Here is a 19,636-nt window from a genome sequence, read left to right on the forward strand (position 1 = left end):
TCTCAAGGAAAGCAAACTCAATGACTCTCTAGGTTGGGCTACAGGACCTCTTTACCTGGATGCCCCTCTCGGAGGAAAACTTTCTCTTTTTTACAGAAATTGGACTCATATTACCCAGGACAAATGGGTATTGGACGTGATTTTAAATGGCTACAAATTCCACTTTCATACCTTGCCAAGAGCTTTCGGTTGGCCAGATCTGCCAAAACATCAATGGTCAGAGGCCTTAAATCAAGTGGATGCTCTTCTGGCCATGAGAGCCATAGAGCCTGTTCCACTCTCAGAGATGGGAAAAGGTTTTTATTCAACTGTTTCTGGTTCCAAGAAAACAAAGCTCATGGAGACCTATTCTGGACCTTTCTGTGTTAAACACCTTTTTGGAAATTCCAAAATTCAAGATTTTTACTCTGCAGCAGCTGATTCCAATTCTCTCTCAGGACGCCTGGATGGTGACATTGGACCTGAAGGAAGCTTATTTACACATTCCCATCAGGCAGGAACGCAGGAAATTCCTCCGGTTCAAGGCAGGTTCGAGACACTATCAATTCTCTGTACTGCCCTTTGGTTTATCTACTGCGCCCAGAGTCTTTACCAAGTGCCTGGCACCAGTAGTGGCTTATTGCAGACTCCAGGGGATTCAGATTTACCCTTATTTGGACGACTGCCTTATTCAGGCAGACAGCAAGGATCTTTTACTTCAACATCTGGATTTTGTTCAACGTCTTCTCTTCCTGTTGGGATTTTCAGTGAACACAAAAAAGTCACATCTGATCCCTTCTCAACAAATGGTATTCCTGGGAGCCCTCTTAAATACAACCTTACAAAGGGCCTTCCTCACACAGAAAAACAAATACAGCTAGCTTCAATTTTCAAGACTTTGGCAACTCTACCTCAGCTCACTGCAAGGAAATTCCTGCAGGCACTGGGCTACATGGCTTCCTGCATTCTGTTAATTCCAAATGCAAGGCTTCATATGAGAAAGCTTCAATGGTATCTGAAAAGTGTATGGTCGCAGCGTCACCACGATCTGGACACTCTGATTCCTCTGATCCCCTGCCTCCAAAAGGAGTTCCTTTGGTGGTCCAGGGTGTGTGCTTTAAACGAAGGAAAGCCTTTCCGTCTTCCTCAACCTTCTTAAATCATAACCACGGACGCCTCGGATTATGCTTGGGGAGCACATTTTCTAGGCAATTGCCAGCAGGGAACCTGGACAAAGGATCATCTTCACTGGCACATCAATCTGAAGGAAATGTTGGCAGTTCAAAATGCTCTTCTAGCCTTCAAGAACCTTTTGCATCCAGGGCCTCTTTTGATTTACACAGACAGCACCACAGTCATGTGGTACATAAACAAGCAGGGGGGCTCTCATTCGTACCCCCTTTGCAGACTAGCTATGGCTTTATGGGACACAGCTCTAAATCTGAATCTACATCTCCAGGCTCAATTCATACCAGGAGAACAGAATCTCTTAGCAGACAGCCTGAGCAGGAACATTGTGGATCCTCACGAATGGATGCTAGACACCAACTTATTCAACAGGATTACTGCAGTTTGGGGATACCCCCAGATACATCTGTTTGCATCCCATCTCAATCATCAGCTGCCTCACTTTTGCACCAGGTCATTCCACAAAACAGCTTGGAAAGTGGATGCCCTGTCCTTCAGCTGGAAAAACCTTTCGGGTTATGCCTTCCCTCCTCTTCCTCTACTTCCTCGGGTATTACTAAAGATAAAACAGGACAAGCCCAAGTTCCTCATCTTGAGTGCTCCAAATTGGCCTCGACAGTTTTGGTATCCAACTTTAAAGCACCTGTTCTTGGAGCCTCCTTGGATTCTCCCTCTGAACCCTTCTCTTCTGTCCCAGCATCAGGGTCAGTTGCTACATTCCAATCTCAAGACCCTTTGCCTGGCAGCTTGGCTCTTCAAAGGAATTTGATTTCTTCTAGTCTTCCCAAACAAGTTTTGGATGTTCTTTTGGAAGCTAGACGGCCTAGCACTAGGAAATCCTATGCCTCTAAATGGAAGAGATTTTGCTTTTGGATGCAGGGCCGAGGTTTGGACCCTCTGGTACCTGATCTCTCTTCTATTTTGCTTTACCTTTCGGATCTTTTGTCCAATGGACTTTCCTTTTCTTCCATTAAGATTCATGCTTCTGCTATTTCTGCTCATTTCAATACTGATCCCCCTGTTTTTTCTCATCCTTTGGTGAGACAATTCTTGAGAGGGGCTAAGAATTTAAGGCCTCCCAGGACCCCTCCTGTTCCTGCTTGGGATCTTAATTATGTTTTAGAAAAACTTTTGCTTCCTTTTGAGCCTGCTGCATCTTCAGATATTAAGTTTTTATCTTGGAAGACAGTTCTTTTGTTAGCTTTGACTTCTGCCAGAAGGGTCTCAGAGTTGCAGGCTCTCATGGCTGTGGAACCATTCCTTATTTTCCACCAGGACAGAGTATCCTTGAGGACCAATCCTACTTTCATGCCTAAGGTGATTTCGAAAGTGGCTTTAAATCAAACAATTCACCTTCCTACCTTCTTTCCTAATCCTCAGAATAAAGGGGAAAGGATTTTGCATTCCTTGGACGTGCACAGACAGTTACGATTTTATTTGGACAAGACTAAAGAGTTCAGAAAATCTAACCAATTGTTTGTTTCTTTTGCCTCCAGTTCTCTTGGTAAGGCTATTTCCAAACAAACTATTTCCAAATGGATTTCTTATGGAATAAGATTTTGTTACACTCATCATGGGAAACAGTTTCCAGGTACTGTGAGAAGTCATTCTACTAGAGCAGCTGCTACTTCTACAGTTTTTCTCAGGGGAGTTCCTACCAAGGATATCTTGGAAGCTGCCACTTGGAGTTCTGTGCATACTTTTTCCAAGCACTACAGTCTCCCTTTGTATTCTAAGACCAGGGCAGGCTTTGCCTCTGCTGTTTTGCAGGGTCTTCTTGCTGCCCCTTCTTCTGTCTAAACCTCCTCCCTTTTTTCACTGCTTTGGGATTCCACCCTACAGTTATGACTGCAACAGTGAAACACGATGAACATAGTACAGTTGTGTACACCTACCATAAATGTAGATGTTCGAGTGTCTTCACTGTTGCAGTCGGTGTTTCCCTCCCTTCTATCCCCTCTTTTTCTCTCCTTTGTGGTGTATTTGTGTTTCCTTGTTGGATTCATTTTTTGATTTATTTGGGGACTTCTGACATCTAGGGCAAGAAAGGCTGGAGAAGATGGCGTCGGCTGAGGGTTATGTACCGGAGCGTACTGACGTCAGGGTACTGGCTTGTACAGCCAACGCCGGACCCAGACTTTGGGATTCTGGCCAACCTCGGGCTGCCTGCCGGCAGGAGCACCCTACAGTTATGACTGCAACAGTGAAGACACTCTAACATCTACATTTATGGTAGGTGTACACAACTGTACTTTTTAATGTGCTCCCATATCAAGGTGTGTTTGAAATGCAGTCATTATACCTATCCACCTAGAAAACAGGAGGCTCCTCCTTTGGATTTTAATTTTGTTTCAGAAAAATTAACAATTGCACCAGCATATCAGGCTGATTTAAGGTTCTTAACATGGTAAGCAATATTCTTATTGCTCTGACCTCTGTACTATAAGTGTCTAAGTCGCAAACTGTTATGGGGATCAAACTTATCTATTTTTTTCACAAAGATAGGGTTTGTTTGAGAATGAAGTCTTCATTTATGCTTAAAGTGGTATCAAAGTTCATTTTTGAGCCAAGATATCTTTTTCCCTGTCTTCTTTCTAGAACCTAAAGATGAAAGTCACACACACAAACCAATTAGTAAAAACTGCAGGAAACTGTGGGATACCTTAAAACCCGCTGTAATAGAGTCCCATGGGATATATGTAAATGGCCCCTTAAGGACATCAGGCATTTAAGCTATATGGTTTCTGAAGGTCCATTACCTTAGACTACCTCTTCCCATCAGATCAACTCAAAACTTTACATTTACATTACTTTAACATTTACTCATTTCAAGTCTTCCCTTCATACCCACTTCTCAACTAGCTGGATATGCAATTGTACCAAGGCCCCCTAGACTTCACATATTCCCTATGCTCTCCAGTCATCTCTACTACTGGTAAAAAAGTAGCTCTATTATTGATAAGATAATATCTCTGAAAAGACAGCAGAGACTTCTACTACTTATGTAAACCCTTGAGGTCCGCTATGTCTGCTTTACTGTATATATTACAGTGAACTACTCACATGTACATTTTGTACTTATTTTCCATTTCAGGTTAATTGTTTGACTTTTTATTCTGTGTGAAATTTATTTCTGTAAGCTTTACTGCTTATTTTGTTTTTAGTAGAACTGAATATTGCATCATTGATCTATAAATTTTAAATGTAAAAGTTTATGGAGCTGCCCTCCCTGGGCCTCTACTGAAAATGGTCTCTCTTAGGCCCAGTGGACTTTCCGGTAAACAAAAAGCAAATAAAATAAATGACTTTTTCCTTTTTTAAGTTCTTGTGGGTAAATTTAGGCCATTAAAGCCAAACCCCACTAGTTGTGGACATGCAGGTTTTGAAGCCATCTTATGACGTAGTCAGTACAGTGTAAATGAACTATTTGGCTATACTTTAGAAATATATCTATGTCCATAACCATTAAGGTGTCTGCAAAGTACTGCAACTAACATCAAAACCAAAAAGTAAAAAGGTCGCACAGGCAAACCAATTGGTAAAAACTACAAGGAAAATCTAGCCAAGCTTTGAGTTTTCACTATACGATAGCTTAAAACACCCTGTAATAGAGTCCATGGGATATATGTAAATGACCCCTTAAGGACATCGTGTTTCAGCTATATGGCTTCTGAATGGCCATGACTTTTTTTCCTTTTAAGTCTTTGTGGATAAATTCAGGCCATTAAAGCCAAACCCCACTAGCTTTAGACATGCATGGTTTGGCCTTCTTATTACCTTGTCAGCACAGCACGAGTGGGCTGTTTGTCTATACTTTAGGAACAATGGGGTCTTTAAACCCAGTGATGTTCATAACCATTAAAATGAGGTAGAAATTATTCTTTATACTCTGGATGTCCACAGACAACTTTCTTGACAGAATTAAAAACTTCAGAAATTCTGATAATTTTTTCATCGCTTATGAGGGTAAGAAAAAGGGGCAACCATTGTTGTAGCAGACAGTTTCCAAATGGTTGTCCCATACTGTTTCCATTTGTTTTTCACAACTTGGCACAGCCAGGAATTGACTTTCTAAGACACAATACTAGGGCCTTGGCTTCTTCAGTGTCTTTCTTGTAGTGGGTGGACTCTGGAATTATTCTAGAGGTAGCAGCTTGATCCTTTGTATATACTTTTGCCAATCATTACAAACTAGACTCCTTTTTCGGGTCTAGAAGACCATTCTCCAGGGGCTCCTGGACCCTCGTCCTTCTTCCTGCTTTCTTACTAAGTTTTGATATTCTACCCATATAGCCGAGGTTACTGCGACAGTGATGTTTATGAAGAACATAGCACAGTTTTGTAAGTAAACTTACCATAACTTTAGATGTTCAAATAAATCAGTGCTACAGTATCAGTAACTCTCCATCCATCTCCCCTTATTTTTTGTGTGGTTTAATTTACCAAGGGGATAACTTTTGATCTGAAGTAGTTAACTTCATTTGATCATCAGCTTGTGGGTTCCGGATCCGATACAGATCCGAGCCGGCAGCTTACCAAGCTAAAGATCCGAGCTCCAAGCTCTTCCCCCTTACCCATACTACCCTGCAACCTCCTTCCAATCCTCAGATCTCATTTGCCGCGGCTTCGCCAGCAAGAGATTTCTAAGCTCCAGGAGGTTAGTTAGGTATAAAATAGTTTTTTGGTGTGTGTGCCCTTTCTGTGTGAATCACTACATATTTCTTCCCTTATTCTCTTTTGGGTGTTTTTGGTGCATAGTTTTAACTTATTTGTAGTTTAGAGACTTGCTTAACTTCGGTTGTGTAGGCCCCCCTTCCCACCCTTAGCGAGTGTGTGTGTATCTGCCCCTCACTTAGCTGTCTAAGCAGGAATGTCAAAGTCAAAAAACAACTTTCTCTAAGTGCACAGAGTGCCATAAGCTATCCCTGGCTGATAGCCACACTCTGTGCATAGTCTGTTTGGGGGTCCCCCATTTATCGACTGGCTGCAAAATTTGTGCGGCCTTTAACCCCCGTGCCATGCAGGATCACAGGACCAAGCTGATTCTTGCGGGTCACTTACCCAAAGAGTCTGCTAATACTTCTATTCCATCTTCTTCTTCACCCACGGTAGTGGCTGTTAAGACTTCCGGCCCTCCTTCCCTGTCCGGGACTCACTCCCACCTCTATACAGGGAGAGAGAGAGAGAGGCCAAGAAAAAGAAACATAAAGAAAAAGTGAGAGATGAGAGACAGAGACCGAGAAAAGGGTCGCAAGAGGCAGGCCGAGTCTGATCCGTCGGCCCCTCTTGCCAAGGTGTTAGTGTCTCCACAAAAAAATTGCAAGACCGTCTTCACCATGGCTCCATTCTCCAGGTTTCTCCCTGGAGCCGGAGGAGGAGGCTCGGCCCACTTCGAGGTCGTCCTCGCATCGGCCCTCCCTGACGGTGTCAGTGGCGTCCTCGAGGTCTACTAGGAGCCTCTCTGAAGCCGATATGGATCAGATGAGGAGGTTTCTGCAAACTCAACTGTGGGGTTTACTGTTTTGTAAATAAAGAAGTCTTGTTCCAGTCTTAAACGTTTACGTGCTGGTTTATCTGTTTTTGCTGACAAAAGGCTTGTGAAGGAGTATACTCAGCGATTGCTGCTCTCATAAGAAGGAACATTTGGTGTTGTACTGTTGTTGAAAGCTGAGCCGGTGGTCTTCCCTTTGCTTCTTAGTTTTGGTGCTGTGTTTCTTTTTGGCCCGATAAGGTATTCAGTCCTCCTGCAGACAAAGCCACTTAGAGTAACATTTCCCCAGTTGATGCCATGGTGGTGGCTGTGGCCACCAAAAAGGAACTTGCCCAGGAAACTTCCTTGGTCCATACCCCAGACAAGGAGTCCAGGGCGATGAATCGTCTTGGAAAGCGGACTTTTTCTTCAGCTACCTTTGCTATAGGGACGCTGAATTACATGGCTTATGTAATCAGGCTGGCGTGCGACCTTGTCAGAGTACGTTGTGTCTCCGGAGTCCATTTCAGCCAAGGATGAACGGACTTTCTTGGCTCGTATGGCCACACTCAAATCTGTGTCAAGTACGTCAATGTGTTTACTCTCTCACACCACCGAGGGAGCTGCTAGGGCAGCCGGGTCTGGTATTGCCATGAGACGTCATGCCTGGCTCTGCCTTTGCTATTTTTTTGGAACCTTTCAAGGTGTCCTTCGTTAACGCCCCTTTTGACTGTTCGACCCTGTTCGGGAAGACCGCCCAAGATACGCTTGTCCAGAGTGAGAAGGACGGGAAAATGCTGTCAGCTGTCGGGATCTGCTTGTCTAACCCTCAAAGGTTCTTCTCCAGGAACCAGTGGGTGCAAAAGAAGCTGTGGTTCCTGACATCTCAGCAGTCCCGGAACACTAAGGACTCCTCCTCCCCCAGAGGCAGAGGGGCCAAGTTTGGACGTTGGCCCAGAGGTAGAGGGGGACCGAAAAACTGAGTCATGGGAACCTTTTTCCAGTCGACCCGCGCTGCAGCCCTGAGGGGTTGCCTGACTGTTCCTCTCTGTAGACAGTCGGGGGTGGGGGCATTTCTCGCGGCACCTAGCCCAATGGGAATCCATCACGTTAGATCACTGGGTGCTTCAAATAATATCCAGAGGTTATTCAGTTCCCTTCATAAACAACCCACCTTGTACAAGACGCCTCCCGGACGCCCCAGCTGCTCAAAGGGAGGCGGCAGCTTTGGAGATAAGAAAGTTGCTAGAAAAATGAGCAATCCAGCCTGTGCCCCCAGACCAGTCCAGATCAGGCATCTATTCCAAGTTCTTTTTGGTGCCAAAAAAGACGGGGGACTTAAGGCAGATTCTCGACCTATCCACGATGAACCTGTCCATTGCCAAGGAAAAGTTCCGGATGGTCACTCTACAATCCATCCTGCCCTTTTTGCAGGAGGAAGACTGGATGTGCTCGCTAGACCTCAAGGATGTGTACTACCATATTCGGATGGACAGGCGATCCAGGAGGTTCCTCTGCTTTCAACTAGGAGCTAGTCATTAACAGTTCAGGGTCCTACCCTTTGGTCTAACCACAGCCCCCATGGTGTTTACCAAGGTCATGGCAGTTGTAGTGGCCCACCTGAGGCTTCAGGGCATTCAGGATTTCCGTTTTCCGTACCTGGACGATTGGCTTCTCACTGCCTCCACCAGCCATCAACTTGTACTAGCCAGGGATTTCTTCTTCTTTCAGTTATCTACCCGACTGGGGATCACGATAAATTTCAAGAAGTCTTCCCTCCAACCTGTTCAAATCCTAGATTTCATAGGAGCGAGAATACTGTCTTCAGGCCAGGATATTTTCGACTCCAGACAGACTTCACAGCCTGGCTCTGCATGTATTGGCGCTCCTTCAATCCCCTGCATCACCAGCGGAGTTAGTCCTAAGAGCTCTAGGGTCCATGGCAGCAGCTATAAACCTCATTCCTTGTGCTCGTCTGCATATGAGAGTTTTACAGTGGACGTTACAGGTTCAGTGGTCTCTACTACATCAGTCTCTAGACTTTCCGATCCCTATGAGCAGTGTGTGCAACAAGTCTCTCATGTTGTGGCTTCAATCCCAGGAATTGAGAAGGATGCTTTTTTGTTGCGCCTCCACCCCAAGCCACGGTGACCACGGACGCCTCCCACTTAAGGTGGGGAGGGGCACTGCTCTGGCAGGACTGTCCAAGGCACGTGGACTCAGAGCGAGACCATTCTGCATATAAATGTTCTAGAGATGAGAGCAGTCCTTTTAGCATTGCAGGCACTTCATACCTCTCTTCCTCTGGGAACTATTGCTATCCAGTCAGACAACATGTCAGTGGTCTGGTACATCAACAAACGGGAGAAACTAGGTCTTATCCACTTTGTCAAGAGGCCATAAGAGTATGGGAATGGGCGATCTCCACCAACCGCTTTCTGATAGCAAGGCACATTCCGGGTCGGTCCAACATCTTGGCAGACAAATTGAGCAGGACTATCCTTTCACCTTACGAGTGGTCTCTGAACCCTTATGTAGCGGACCAGATCTTCAAGTGGGGTCAACCTTGCTGCGATCTCTTCGCATCGCTGTCCAACGTGAAGTGCAGCGAGTTTTTCGCTGTAATTTCTCCAATGGGGGAAGCCCCCAAAGAAGCTCTTGTCCTTGCTTGGCCACCTGGTCTTTATGAGAATCCCACACTTCTCATGACAAAGTTTTTACAGAAAGCTCGTCGGTTGGCGAGCAGAGTTAACCTCCTAGCACCGTTCTGGCCTTGTCAAGTTTGATTCCCTTGCCTGCGATCTCATCTCCTAGCTCCGCCCTGGATCTTGGATCCCATTCCAGATCTTATTCATCATCCCTTGGGAATTGCTCCCCCCGAGTCTGGACAGCCTCAAGCTTACAGCTTGGTTACTCCAGTCCCATTAGTTGCTAGGACTCCCAGTATCTCTTCCCCAGTTAAATCCATGCTGATAGTGGCACATATGTCCTCTACCAGGAAAGTCCACAGTAGTAAGTGGAAACGTTTTTCCATTTGGGCTTCAGAGAGAAATCTGGATCTTTTTACCGCTCCGGTTCCAGCGGTGTTAGACTTTGTCTCGTATTTTCCAACAAGGGGCTAGCTCTTCCACAGTGAAAGTACAGCTGATGGCTATTTCCCATTTTCATGTTGGGGAAAATTCAGGCTCCCTAGCTGCTGCCAGAATCTGCAAGACCTTTTTGAAAGGTACTTTTCTTCTGAGGCCTCCTGTTTAGAATCCTTCCCCTACATGGGATCTGACTTTAGTCCTTCAGGCTTTGGTCACGCCCCCATTCGATCCTGCAGCATCAGTTGACTTAAAATTCTGACAATTGCTTTCCTGGCGGCTATTACTTCAGCCAGGAGCGTGGCAGAACTTCAAGCCCTGTGTATGAAACTGCTTTTACCTAGGATTTCACAGGACTAACCTGTCCTCAAATATTAGTCAGTCTATTAATTTGCCTGTATTTTGCCTAATTTTCAAAATAAAGGGGAATATAAACTTCATTTGCTTAATGTGCACAGGCAGTTAAGTTTTTATTTGCATAGGTCCAAACCATTCTGTAAATCTGATCAGCTTTTTGTTTCCTTTGCTAAGCCATTTTTGGTAGAAACAGTTTCAAAAGTTACTATCGCTAATTGGATTTTGCTTTGTATTTTGCAAGCTTATGGAGAACTTGGATTACCAGCCCCAGAAGGGGGTGCATGCTCACTCTACCTGTTCTATGGCTACTTCAGCTGCATTCTGGTCTAGAGTTTCCCTGGACGATATCTGTTCGGCTGCTACCTGGGCTTCCTTTCACACCTTCATTACTCATTATAAACTAGATTTGGTGTCTAGAGGAAGGGCTTCCTTTGGCTCTGCAGTGCTCTGGAATATCCTTCCTTAAGGACATCCCAAGATAAAGAAGTTATGTACTCACCATAACATTCCATCTGAGTAGTTAGACTTCATTTGTCAGCAACCTTCCCTCCCTCCTTCCCCCTGACCTTGCTGGTTATTTGTCTATTTGGGCTCGATGTCCTGAATGTGTCGAGCCTGATGTATGAGTTTGGGTCAGGTTCTTTTTGGCTTAGGTTGTTGGGTGCCACATTATTAGGTGGCAAACTCGATCTGAGGATTGGAAGGAGGTTGCAGGGTTGTATGGGTATGGGGGAGGAACTTGGAGCTCAGATCTTTAGCTTGGTAAGCTGCCGGCTCGGATCCGTAACGGATCCTGAACCCACAGGTTGCTGACAAATGAAGTCTAACTACTTGGATGGAACGTTATGGTGAGTACATAACTTCTTTTTATCGAGTATCTAGCGTTGATGTCTTTCAGGGCTTTAGTGTTCCTTATACAGTTGGTATGAAAGCTCTGAAGGCCTTTGCATCTTCGAGTTTTCAACGGTTTGGACATGTGTAAGGTACCTTTATGCACTGGAAGCTGACCAGCTGTTATATCCTATGCAGGATGTCTCATAGCTCAGGCTACTGCAGTAGTCACCTAATTAATAGTCTACTGTTATGGTAGGTTTACTTACTGTATGCATGTATGTGTTTGTGTTCGTATCCATGCTTGCTCACGAACACACAAACAAGCACACACACTCTTATGGAATCTTTAAAGTTGTTAATTAGGCAATCCTATTTTTTGGGAGGATACTAAAGTATCTAGAGAAAATCTGTGTAGATAGTATGCCAACTCCAGTCCAGCAGTGAACCTAATATTCAGATTGAACCCTAGATCCATAAGTGGTGAGTCAGACACTTCACCCACTGAGCCACCATGTTGCCCCATTTAGCTGTGTTTGAACGGCCTTTGTCATTCCTTGACAGATGGGCTTTCTGTTTAAATCATGGCAGGCATAACATTCTTCATTTGTTTCAGGGGGCAGTCACTCTGTGTCCTACAGTTGGAACTCGAGAGCACAGAGGTTGAAGTACTCTGCCCAACCCAGAGTGTACTGTGATGTGTACCAGGCAGCTGCTGCTTGCTCTCCTGAGCACAGGAGATAGATTTCCAGAATTTGTGCCAAGAATAGAATCTGTGGACAGAGAATCCCAGCAGCTATGCAGTGCTGAGCATTTTCTCACAGATCATCTAATGTAGTTTGCAGTCCCTAACATATTTTTCATAGAAAGAATAGCATCTTATGCATTCAGTACCTCTTTCAGACAGTTTGTCTTTACATGACATGCCTGTTGAACTCCTTTTTCTTCTACTTTATTAACAAAGAAAATGGTCTGGTTAAAAAAAATGTTCACTTTAATTCAAAGCAGCTCTTTCAAGAGATTTATGATCAACTGATTCCATCTTGGCTGTTTTTGTTTTATATTGAAGTGGGGTGACTGATATCCATGTTTAAAGGTAAGTTTTCAGGTGGCAGTGTACATTTAATGCAGTTTTAAATATTTGATTAAAGCCTTAACCTGTCAAAAATGGTGCATCACTGTTAAATTTGTAATTCTCTGTATTTTTTAAATGAGACAAAATATATTGATTTTCAATTTGTTGTGTTTATATTTGGGAGACTGAGAATGCTTGTATGATTTATGTTTAAGGAACAGAACATAAAAGACGACACTGGAAAGGGTCCAGATTGTCATGCCAATGAGCTGAGAAATGCCATTCTGGAGAAAGATATAATGGTATGATTGCAGATAATTTGATTTACTTTAAACTTTGTGGTAAGATCACATCAAAACTGCCTTAATGGAATGTTTGTTCTGTCCTGTGCCTTTTGGGCATTGATGTTTTGTTTTAACTACAGGATAGTAATTTTATTTCCCATTGCTATGGTTTCATTTCTGTTAGGGTTATGCATCAGTCCGGTGTAGCTTTTCAAAATATTTACAAACATGTACTTTTATATGAAAGTTACTTGTGGAAATCGTTGAATTATATCGAAGAATAGTAGCACTAAGACAGCTTGACTGCTTTAGTTGTGCTTTTGCATGAATGTTTACACAGATCACTGCATTATGTACATAGATACTACCACTATTTGTTTGCCGGTTGCATAATTGTCTTGTCATTTTGGTTTTACATTGCTGAGTATATAGCTTGATTTCAGTCATCCGGTATCATTGTCAAGTGATGGTTAAATTCTAGGTAATGTGTTAAAATGAGAATCTGGTACTTCAAGTCTGAATCAAACTTAATTTCTTCTCTATACAATTATCCCGCTTTCATCACTTGAATAGGTTGCAGGTCGGTGAAAATGCATGAGCTGGGAAGGTAGACCAGGAAATAAAAATGTTTGACCTGTCTTATAATGCGTATTTAAAGCCTCAAATTGGCATGCTTTCTAAAACAAGCTTAGGTTCCTGCTAGTTCAGAGGCTGACTTTTTGTTGATAGTGGTGTAGTCTTCTGTCTTCATCTAAGACAGAACTTACTACTTTGACAGAGCTCAGTACCTCAATAGTGTTTTCTTCTTTTAGAAAAGATTTGAGAACTGAACTGATCCATGAGGCTTGACTAGTTCGGTTTTCAAATACATAGCCTATATTTTGTTTATTTATATTGAAAATAAGAATAAGGTCTTCAGTCCAAGATTTAATTTGGAAAAACTTGCTTGCATTAAGATGAGATTCAGTGACCAGTTTAGACGAGTAGGAAGAGAGTCTGCACCAGCACACTGAATAAAAAGTTCAGTTGTAGAATGATGTTTTTTTAACAAACGTGTTAATCAAGAGCAGTTGTAACAATAAGTATTGTAAAGCTGTAATTGTAAACATTGTGTGAGAGGTATGGCCATCCCACTCAACAGCTTATGACTTGCCTTAACAAAGCAAGGAGGTGACAAAGCAAAGAGAATCTGCAAAAGAAGCTATACTTACAGCTTCATAGGTAGGAACTAGGAATCAATCAGCAGACTATTTCAAGTCTATGCAAAAAACCCTACTCAAAATGTTCCTCTAGCCTCAAGCAAGACAAGGCGAGATATCCTGGGAGAGAATTTGAGGCTGCCCATTCAGTTGTCTAGGTTTACCTTGAAGGTGGCAAGTGTGCCACTCTGACATGTAGTGGAAGTAGAGGTGGGAGATTCATAGGAGATTACTAGGCTGTCGAACCAGAGGTCATTTCAAGCTTAGCCGCTTCATCCTAATGTGATACCATAGAAATGTTAGTTAATACCCAAGATTGCATTTAGTAATGGTTGCCCATGTCCAGGAGGGTTGTGGGCGCTATCCCTGATGAGAATTTACAGCGCCCCATCCACTTGACTAGGTTCCTCTTGAAAAATGTCCTAGAGGTGCTCTGTTTCTCATGAATAGGTAGCCTATTCCAAAGACACGACAGTCACTGGGAGATAAATTTGTCTCTCCAGCATGTCCTTTTTAAGTCGCAGGCCATATTTAGGTCCCTGGAGCAGGAAGCCCTAGTCCTGTTTGATTTATGGATATGCAGCAAAATCATTGGATTTGGGTCTGAGGTTTCCCTGTAAGCCAGGCATAAGTCTCCCCTAAAGTCTATATGAAACAGAGTATAGTGACAGGGACTTTAGTTGGCCTGTGTAAGGCATATGCTGGAGTCCCTTGATGATCTTTATTAGAAAGCTCTGAGGTCTCTCCAATTGCTGCAGGTGCTTTGTACGGTAAAGGCTGGATGGGGCATTATACTCAATTATGAGCCGGACTAGTGCTGAGTATAGACTGGTTGTAACCTCCTTTGCTTTTGAGGCGATGTCTGTACTAATCAAATTTGCTACATAGAAAGCCTTTCTTACTACAGTAGACACATGGTGGTCGAAGTTAAGGTCGCAGTCAACTTGCGATCCTAGGTCACTTACCACTTTGTGGGTACCTAAGGTATTGTTAATTTGATAGTGTGACAAGACATTGTTTGGGCTGAAGGGAATGATTATGCATTTCTTTGCATTCATTTTGCAACCGTGACTAAGACACCAGTTGTTGGTCTACATAAGACTGTCCTGGAGTATACAGACATCATTTGGGTTTCGGTAGTTGCACCGTTTGCAGTCATCTGCAAACTTGGTTAACCACAACCCCTTAGTATTGACCTGAACTTCTGAGAAGTATGTACCAAACAGTAGGGGGCCCAGCACTGATCCCTATGGCACCCTGCTGATAAGTCTGCTGCTTGATGTGGAGTCACCCACTTTGATAGTGTGTGTCCGATTTGTGATACATTTGGCAATGCATCTTACAATGAAGGGGTTTACATTCATTTTAAGTGTATCGGTATTGCCAGAGTATGGCATTGTGTCAAATGCCTTTGCCAAATCGAGGTATACTGTGTGCACAGATTTGCCCTTGTCAATGGCCCTGGTCACATTTTCAAAAAAATCCACCAGATTTAACAGCCATGATCTGCCCTCGATGAATCCGAATTTGGTAGGATCCAGGGTTTGGAGGTTGCCTATGTCTTTATTTATGAGGTCCATAATGATATGTTCCATGGCCTTACAGATTAGGCTGGTCAGGCTTATGGGTCTGTAATTCCCTGGGTCTGTTGCTAGGTCACCTTTGTGCAGGGGAATAGCTGTTGCAGTTCTCCATTCCACAGGAACAAAGGCTGTGGTTAGACTGTGATTGAAAAGGGTACCTAATGGTGATGCTAGTTCATGTTTTAGCCTGTTTAGAAGATGGAATGGGATGCTGTCTGGTCCTGTAGAGGCTGTTTTTTTTTTTTTTTTAAACCTTGGACAATGCTTTGATGACCAGTTCTTTAGATTTGTAGGGGGTGGGGTTGGGGGAAGGTTTTATGATAGGTTTGGAGGGGATAAGGGAGTGAAATTTTCGCCAAACCCCTCCGTGTAGTTCCGCACATGCTTGGGACCTACCTTTTAGGCTTTGTATGTAGCTGTAAAAGGCCTTATGGTTATCCTTGGCTGTGCTTGCTAAGTTCTTGTCAAATAAGCCCTTAGTGAATTTGACAAGTTGCCTTATTTGCCTGTTGAGGCTGAGGAGGATGCTTTTCCATTGTTGGGATCTGGCCTTCGTTTTCTTGGACAGTGACTTTTTGCTTTTATCGTAAAGTTTGGACATGACTGTACAGGGCTTTAGTGTAAGCTTCGGAGTAGTTACCACTTCGAGCTGGAGGTGGTGATTGGAATACATTTATACCTTCACCTAGGAGAGAGTAGGTTGCCTTGATGAAGTTTTTTAGTCTGGTTTCGCCCTTTGTGAGTTGTGGTGTTAGAAAATGAAATATGACTCTGTCGTGCCAACATATCTTATCTACTGATGAAGGTTTAGTTCCTTTAATGGAAGAACCATTAGGTCTGCAAAGGAAGAAGAGGTCAAATGAGGTTGGGTCTTTTATTGCACGAAATGCTAGACATAGATCTCCATGGAGGAGTCCGTAAGAGACTGAGAAGAGGGAAAGGACTGCCAGTCTGTCCTTATAAGTAACATTTTTGAGGCTACTGATCTTTTTAGTTATAAATCTCTAAAGTCTCTCAAGTTGTGTGATAATGTGTAAATAAATATATGACGAGGTGCATTATGTTCAGTAAAGGGTCTGATTAATATATGAGTAAAGGGGATTTGAGACTTCATCTGGTGGAGATGTCTTTGGAAATTAGATGGACCAGATAGGCTTTCCAAACCTCTGTGGAGGCATAATGGCCAAATGATTAACAAGAGTACCCATATCTCTTATAACGGTGTCTGAAGAGGTGCTTCTCCTATATGGTAAGCAAAAATGTTTTGTCTCCCTGCCAGCAGGCAGTCCTCGGTCGGCCAGAATCCCAAAGTCTGGGTCCGGCGTCGGCTATTCAGCTATGCTCTCTGACGTCAGAGCGCCAGGAGTACAAAGCTGCCAGCAGACTGCATGTTCTCCAGTTTTTCTTGCCCCAGATGTCAGGTGTCCAAAAATGAGTCAAACCCCATACCCTGTAGCAAATACACCTCAGAAGAAGGGTAAAATAGGAAACCACACTAATGAAAGAATAAGAGGGGACGGGAGGGAGGATAATCCAGACTGCAACAGTGAAGACACTTGAACATCTACATTTATGGTAAGTGTACACAACTGTACTATGTTCATCGTGTTTCACTGTTGCAGTCATCACTGTAGGGTTGAATCCCAAAGCTGAAGAAATGGGTGGTGGTCATAAAGTAGAGTGGGCGGCTAGAAGGCCCTGCAAGACTGCAGAAGCAAAGCCTGCCCTAGACTTAGAGTAAAGAGGTAGATTATAGTGCTTAGAGAAAGTATGCACCGAACTCCATGTAGCATCTTCCAAAATGTCTTTGGTAGGTACTCCCCTGAGGAAGGCAGCTGAGGTAACAGCAGCTCTGGTAGAGTGAGTTCTAATATTTCCTGGGATTTGCTTTCCATGGTGAGAGTAACAAAATCTGATTCCATGAGCAATCCATTTAGAGATGGTCTGTTTTGAAATGGCTTTACCTTGGGAATTTGAAGCATAAGAAACAAACAGCTGCTCTGTTTTCCTGATGTTCTTGGTTCTGTCCAGGTAAAAACGAAGTTGTCTGTGTACATCCAAGGAATGCAAGATCCTTTCCCCCTTATTTTGAGGATCAGTGAAAAAAGTTGGCAGGTGGATAGTTTGATTTAAAGCCACTTTGGAAACCACTTTAGGCATGAAAGTAGGATTAGTCCTTAAAGACACCCTATCTTGGTGAAAAATAATATAAGGTTCCACAGCCATGAGTGCTTGCGACTCCAAAACTCTCCTGGCTGAAGTCAAAGCTAGCAGGATAGCTGTCTTCCATGATAAAAACTTGATATCAGATGTGGCAGCAGGCTCAAAAGGAGGTAGAGTGAGTTTTTCCAGAACATAGTTGAGGTCCCAGGCAGGAATGGGTGGTGTTCTAGGAGGCCTTAAATTCTTTGCACCACTGAGAAATTGTTTCAGAAGTGGATGGGAAAAGATTGGAGGATCTGTATTATAATGTGCAGAGATAGCCGAGGCATGAATTTTTATGGAAGAGAAGGATAAACCCTTATGTAACATGTATGTCAGGTATAGTAAAATCAGAGGAATATTAGGGGTAAGAGGATCCGAATCCTGAGCATGCATCCAGGTGCAAAATCTTTTCCATTTTCCTGCATAAGATTTTCTAGTGCTAGGGCGTCTGGCTTCTAAAATAACATCCATGACCTGTTTGGGAAGGAAAGGATTAATCCTAGACCCAGAATTTGCCAGGCTGAGAGTTTTGACATGAGAGTGCAGAACCTGGCCCTGGTGTTGGGACAAAAGATTTAGAGTCTGAGGTAAAACCCAAGGGGGCTCCTGGGAAAGATTCATCAGTGTTGGGTACTAAAATTGTCGAGGCCAATTTGGGGCCAGTAAAATCATTATCTTGGGCTTGTCCTGCTTGATCTTTAATAACACCCGTGGGAGAAGAGGTAGTGGCGGGAAGGCATACCCAGAGAGGCTTCTCCAACTGAATGATAGTGCATCCACTTTCCATGCTAACTTGTGGAATGTCCTTGTGCAAAAAATCTGTAACTGGTGGTTTAGGGGGGATGCAAATAGATCTATTTGCGGGCAGCCCCAGGCTTCTGTAATCATCTTGAATATTTGGGTGTCCAGCATCCATTTGTGTGGGTCTGACAGGTTCCTGCTCAGGCTGTCTTCCAGAATATTTTGTTTCCCTGGCAGGAACTGAGCTTGTAGATCCACTTTGCAAGCTAGAGCTGTGTTCCATAGAGTCATGGCTAGTCTGCAAAGGGGGTAGGAGTGTGAACCCCCTTGCTTGTTTATGTACCACATAACTGTGATGTCTGTCCGTATCAGGAGTTGTCCTGGTTGTAGAACATCCCTGAAAGCCAAGAGAGCGTTCTGAACAGCTAACATCTCTTTTAAGTTGATATGCAGGTGCTTCTGATCCTCTGTCCAAAAACCTTGCAGTCCTTTTCCCTGCAAGTGGGCTCCCCATGCGTAATCTGAGGCATCTGTGGTTAACACCTGGCTGGCTGGAGGCAGACAGAAGGCTTTCCCTTTGTTGTGAAGACATGCCTTGGTCCAGCAAAGGAATTCCTTTTGTAGACAAGGCAGGACGGTAATCTGTGTGTCTAGAATGTGGCAATGCTGAGACCATACACTTTTTAGGTACCACTGTATTTTTCTCATATGTAGCCTTGCATATGGTATGAGAAGGATGCAGGAGGCCATGTAACCCAATGCCTGCAGGAATTTCCTTGCAGTCAGCTGAGTTAGTGACGCCAAGGTTTTGAAAGTTGAAGCCAGCTGTAGTTGTTTTTCGGATGTCAGAAAAGCCATCTGGGTTGTTGTGTTTAGAAGAGCTCCCAGAAAAGTTACCTGTTGTGAGGGTGTCAAATTTGACTTTTTCATGTTGACAGTGAATCCCAGGTACTTGGGAAGATTCTGAACAAATTCTAGATGCTGGAGTAAGACATCCTTGCTGTCTGCTTGAATAAGACAGTCGTCCAGATAAGGGTAAATTTGAATTCCCTTGAGTCTGCAATAAGCTACTACTGGTGTCAGGCATTTGGTGAAGACCCTGGGCGCAGTAGACAATCCAAAGGGCAGCACAGAGAATTGGTAATGATTCGAGCCGGCCTTGAACCTGAGGTATTTTCTGCACTCCTGTCTGATAGGTATGTGTAAGTAAGCCTCCTTTAAATCCAATGTTACCATCCATGCATTTTTGCTCAACATTGGCAGGAGCTGCTGCAGAGTAAGCATCTTGAATCTTGGTATCTCCAGGAAAGCGTTTAAGACTGACAGATCCAGGATGGGTCTCCATGAATTTTGCTTTCTGGGAACTAGAAAGAGCCTTGAGTAAAAGCCTTGCCCCATTTCTGAATGTGGAACCATTTCTATGGCCCTTATAGCCATGAGGGCTACCACCTGGTTTAAGGCCTCTGACCATTGGTGTTTTGCTAGGTCCGGCCATCCGTTTGGTCTTGGTAAGGTATGAAAGTGGAATTTGTAACCTCTTGAAACTACATCCAGAACCCACTTGTCTTGGGTTATGTGAGTCTGATTTAGTTGAAATAGAGAGAGTTTTCCTCCGAGAAGGCCTTCCAGGAGAGAAGT

The 19,636-nt window shown here is 43.7% G+C and overlaps 1 protein-coding gene across 2 annotated transcripts in view; it reads left to right on the forward strand.

Annotated features, from left to right (window-relative positions):
• Nucleotides 1–19,636, forward strand: part of LOC122798813 — a 2,048,867-nt gene that overhangs the window by 574,798 nt on the left and 1,454,433 nt on the right. For both annotated transcript variants that reach the window (XM_044067935.1, XM_044067936.1), the window contains exon 8: nt 12,202–12,288. In XM_044067935.1, coding sequence (XP_043923870.1) covers nt 12,202–12,288 — 87 coding nt within the window. The remainder of the gene's footprint in view (nt 1–12,201; nt 12,289–19,636) is intronic.

This window comes from Protopterus annectens, chromosome 3.part1 (assembly GCF_019279795.1).
Source record: "Protopterus annectens isolate FY-2018-M chromosome 3.part1, PAN1.0, whole genome shotgun sequence".
In the NCBI taxonomy this organism is placed as follows: domain Eukaryota; kingdom Metazoa; phylum Chordata; order Ceratodontiformes; family Protopteridae; genus Protopterus; species Protopterus annectens.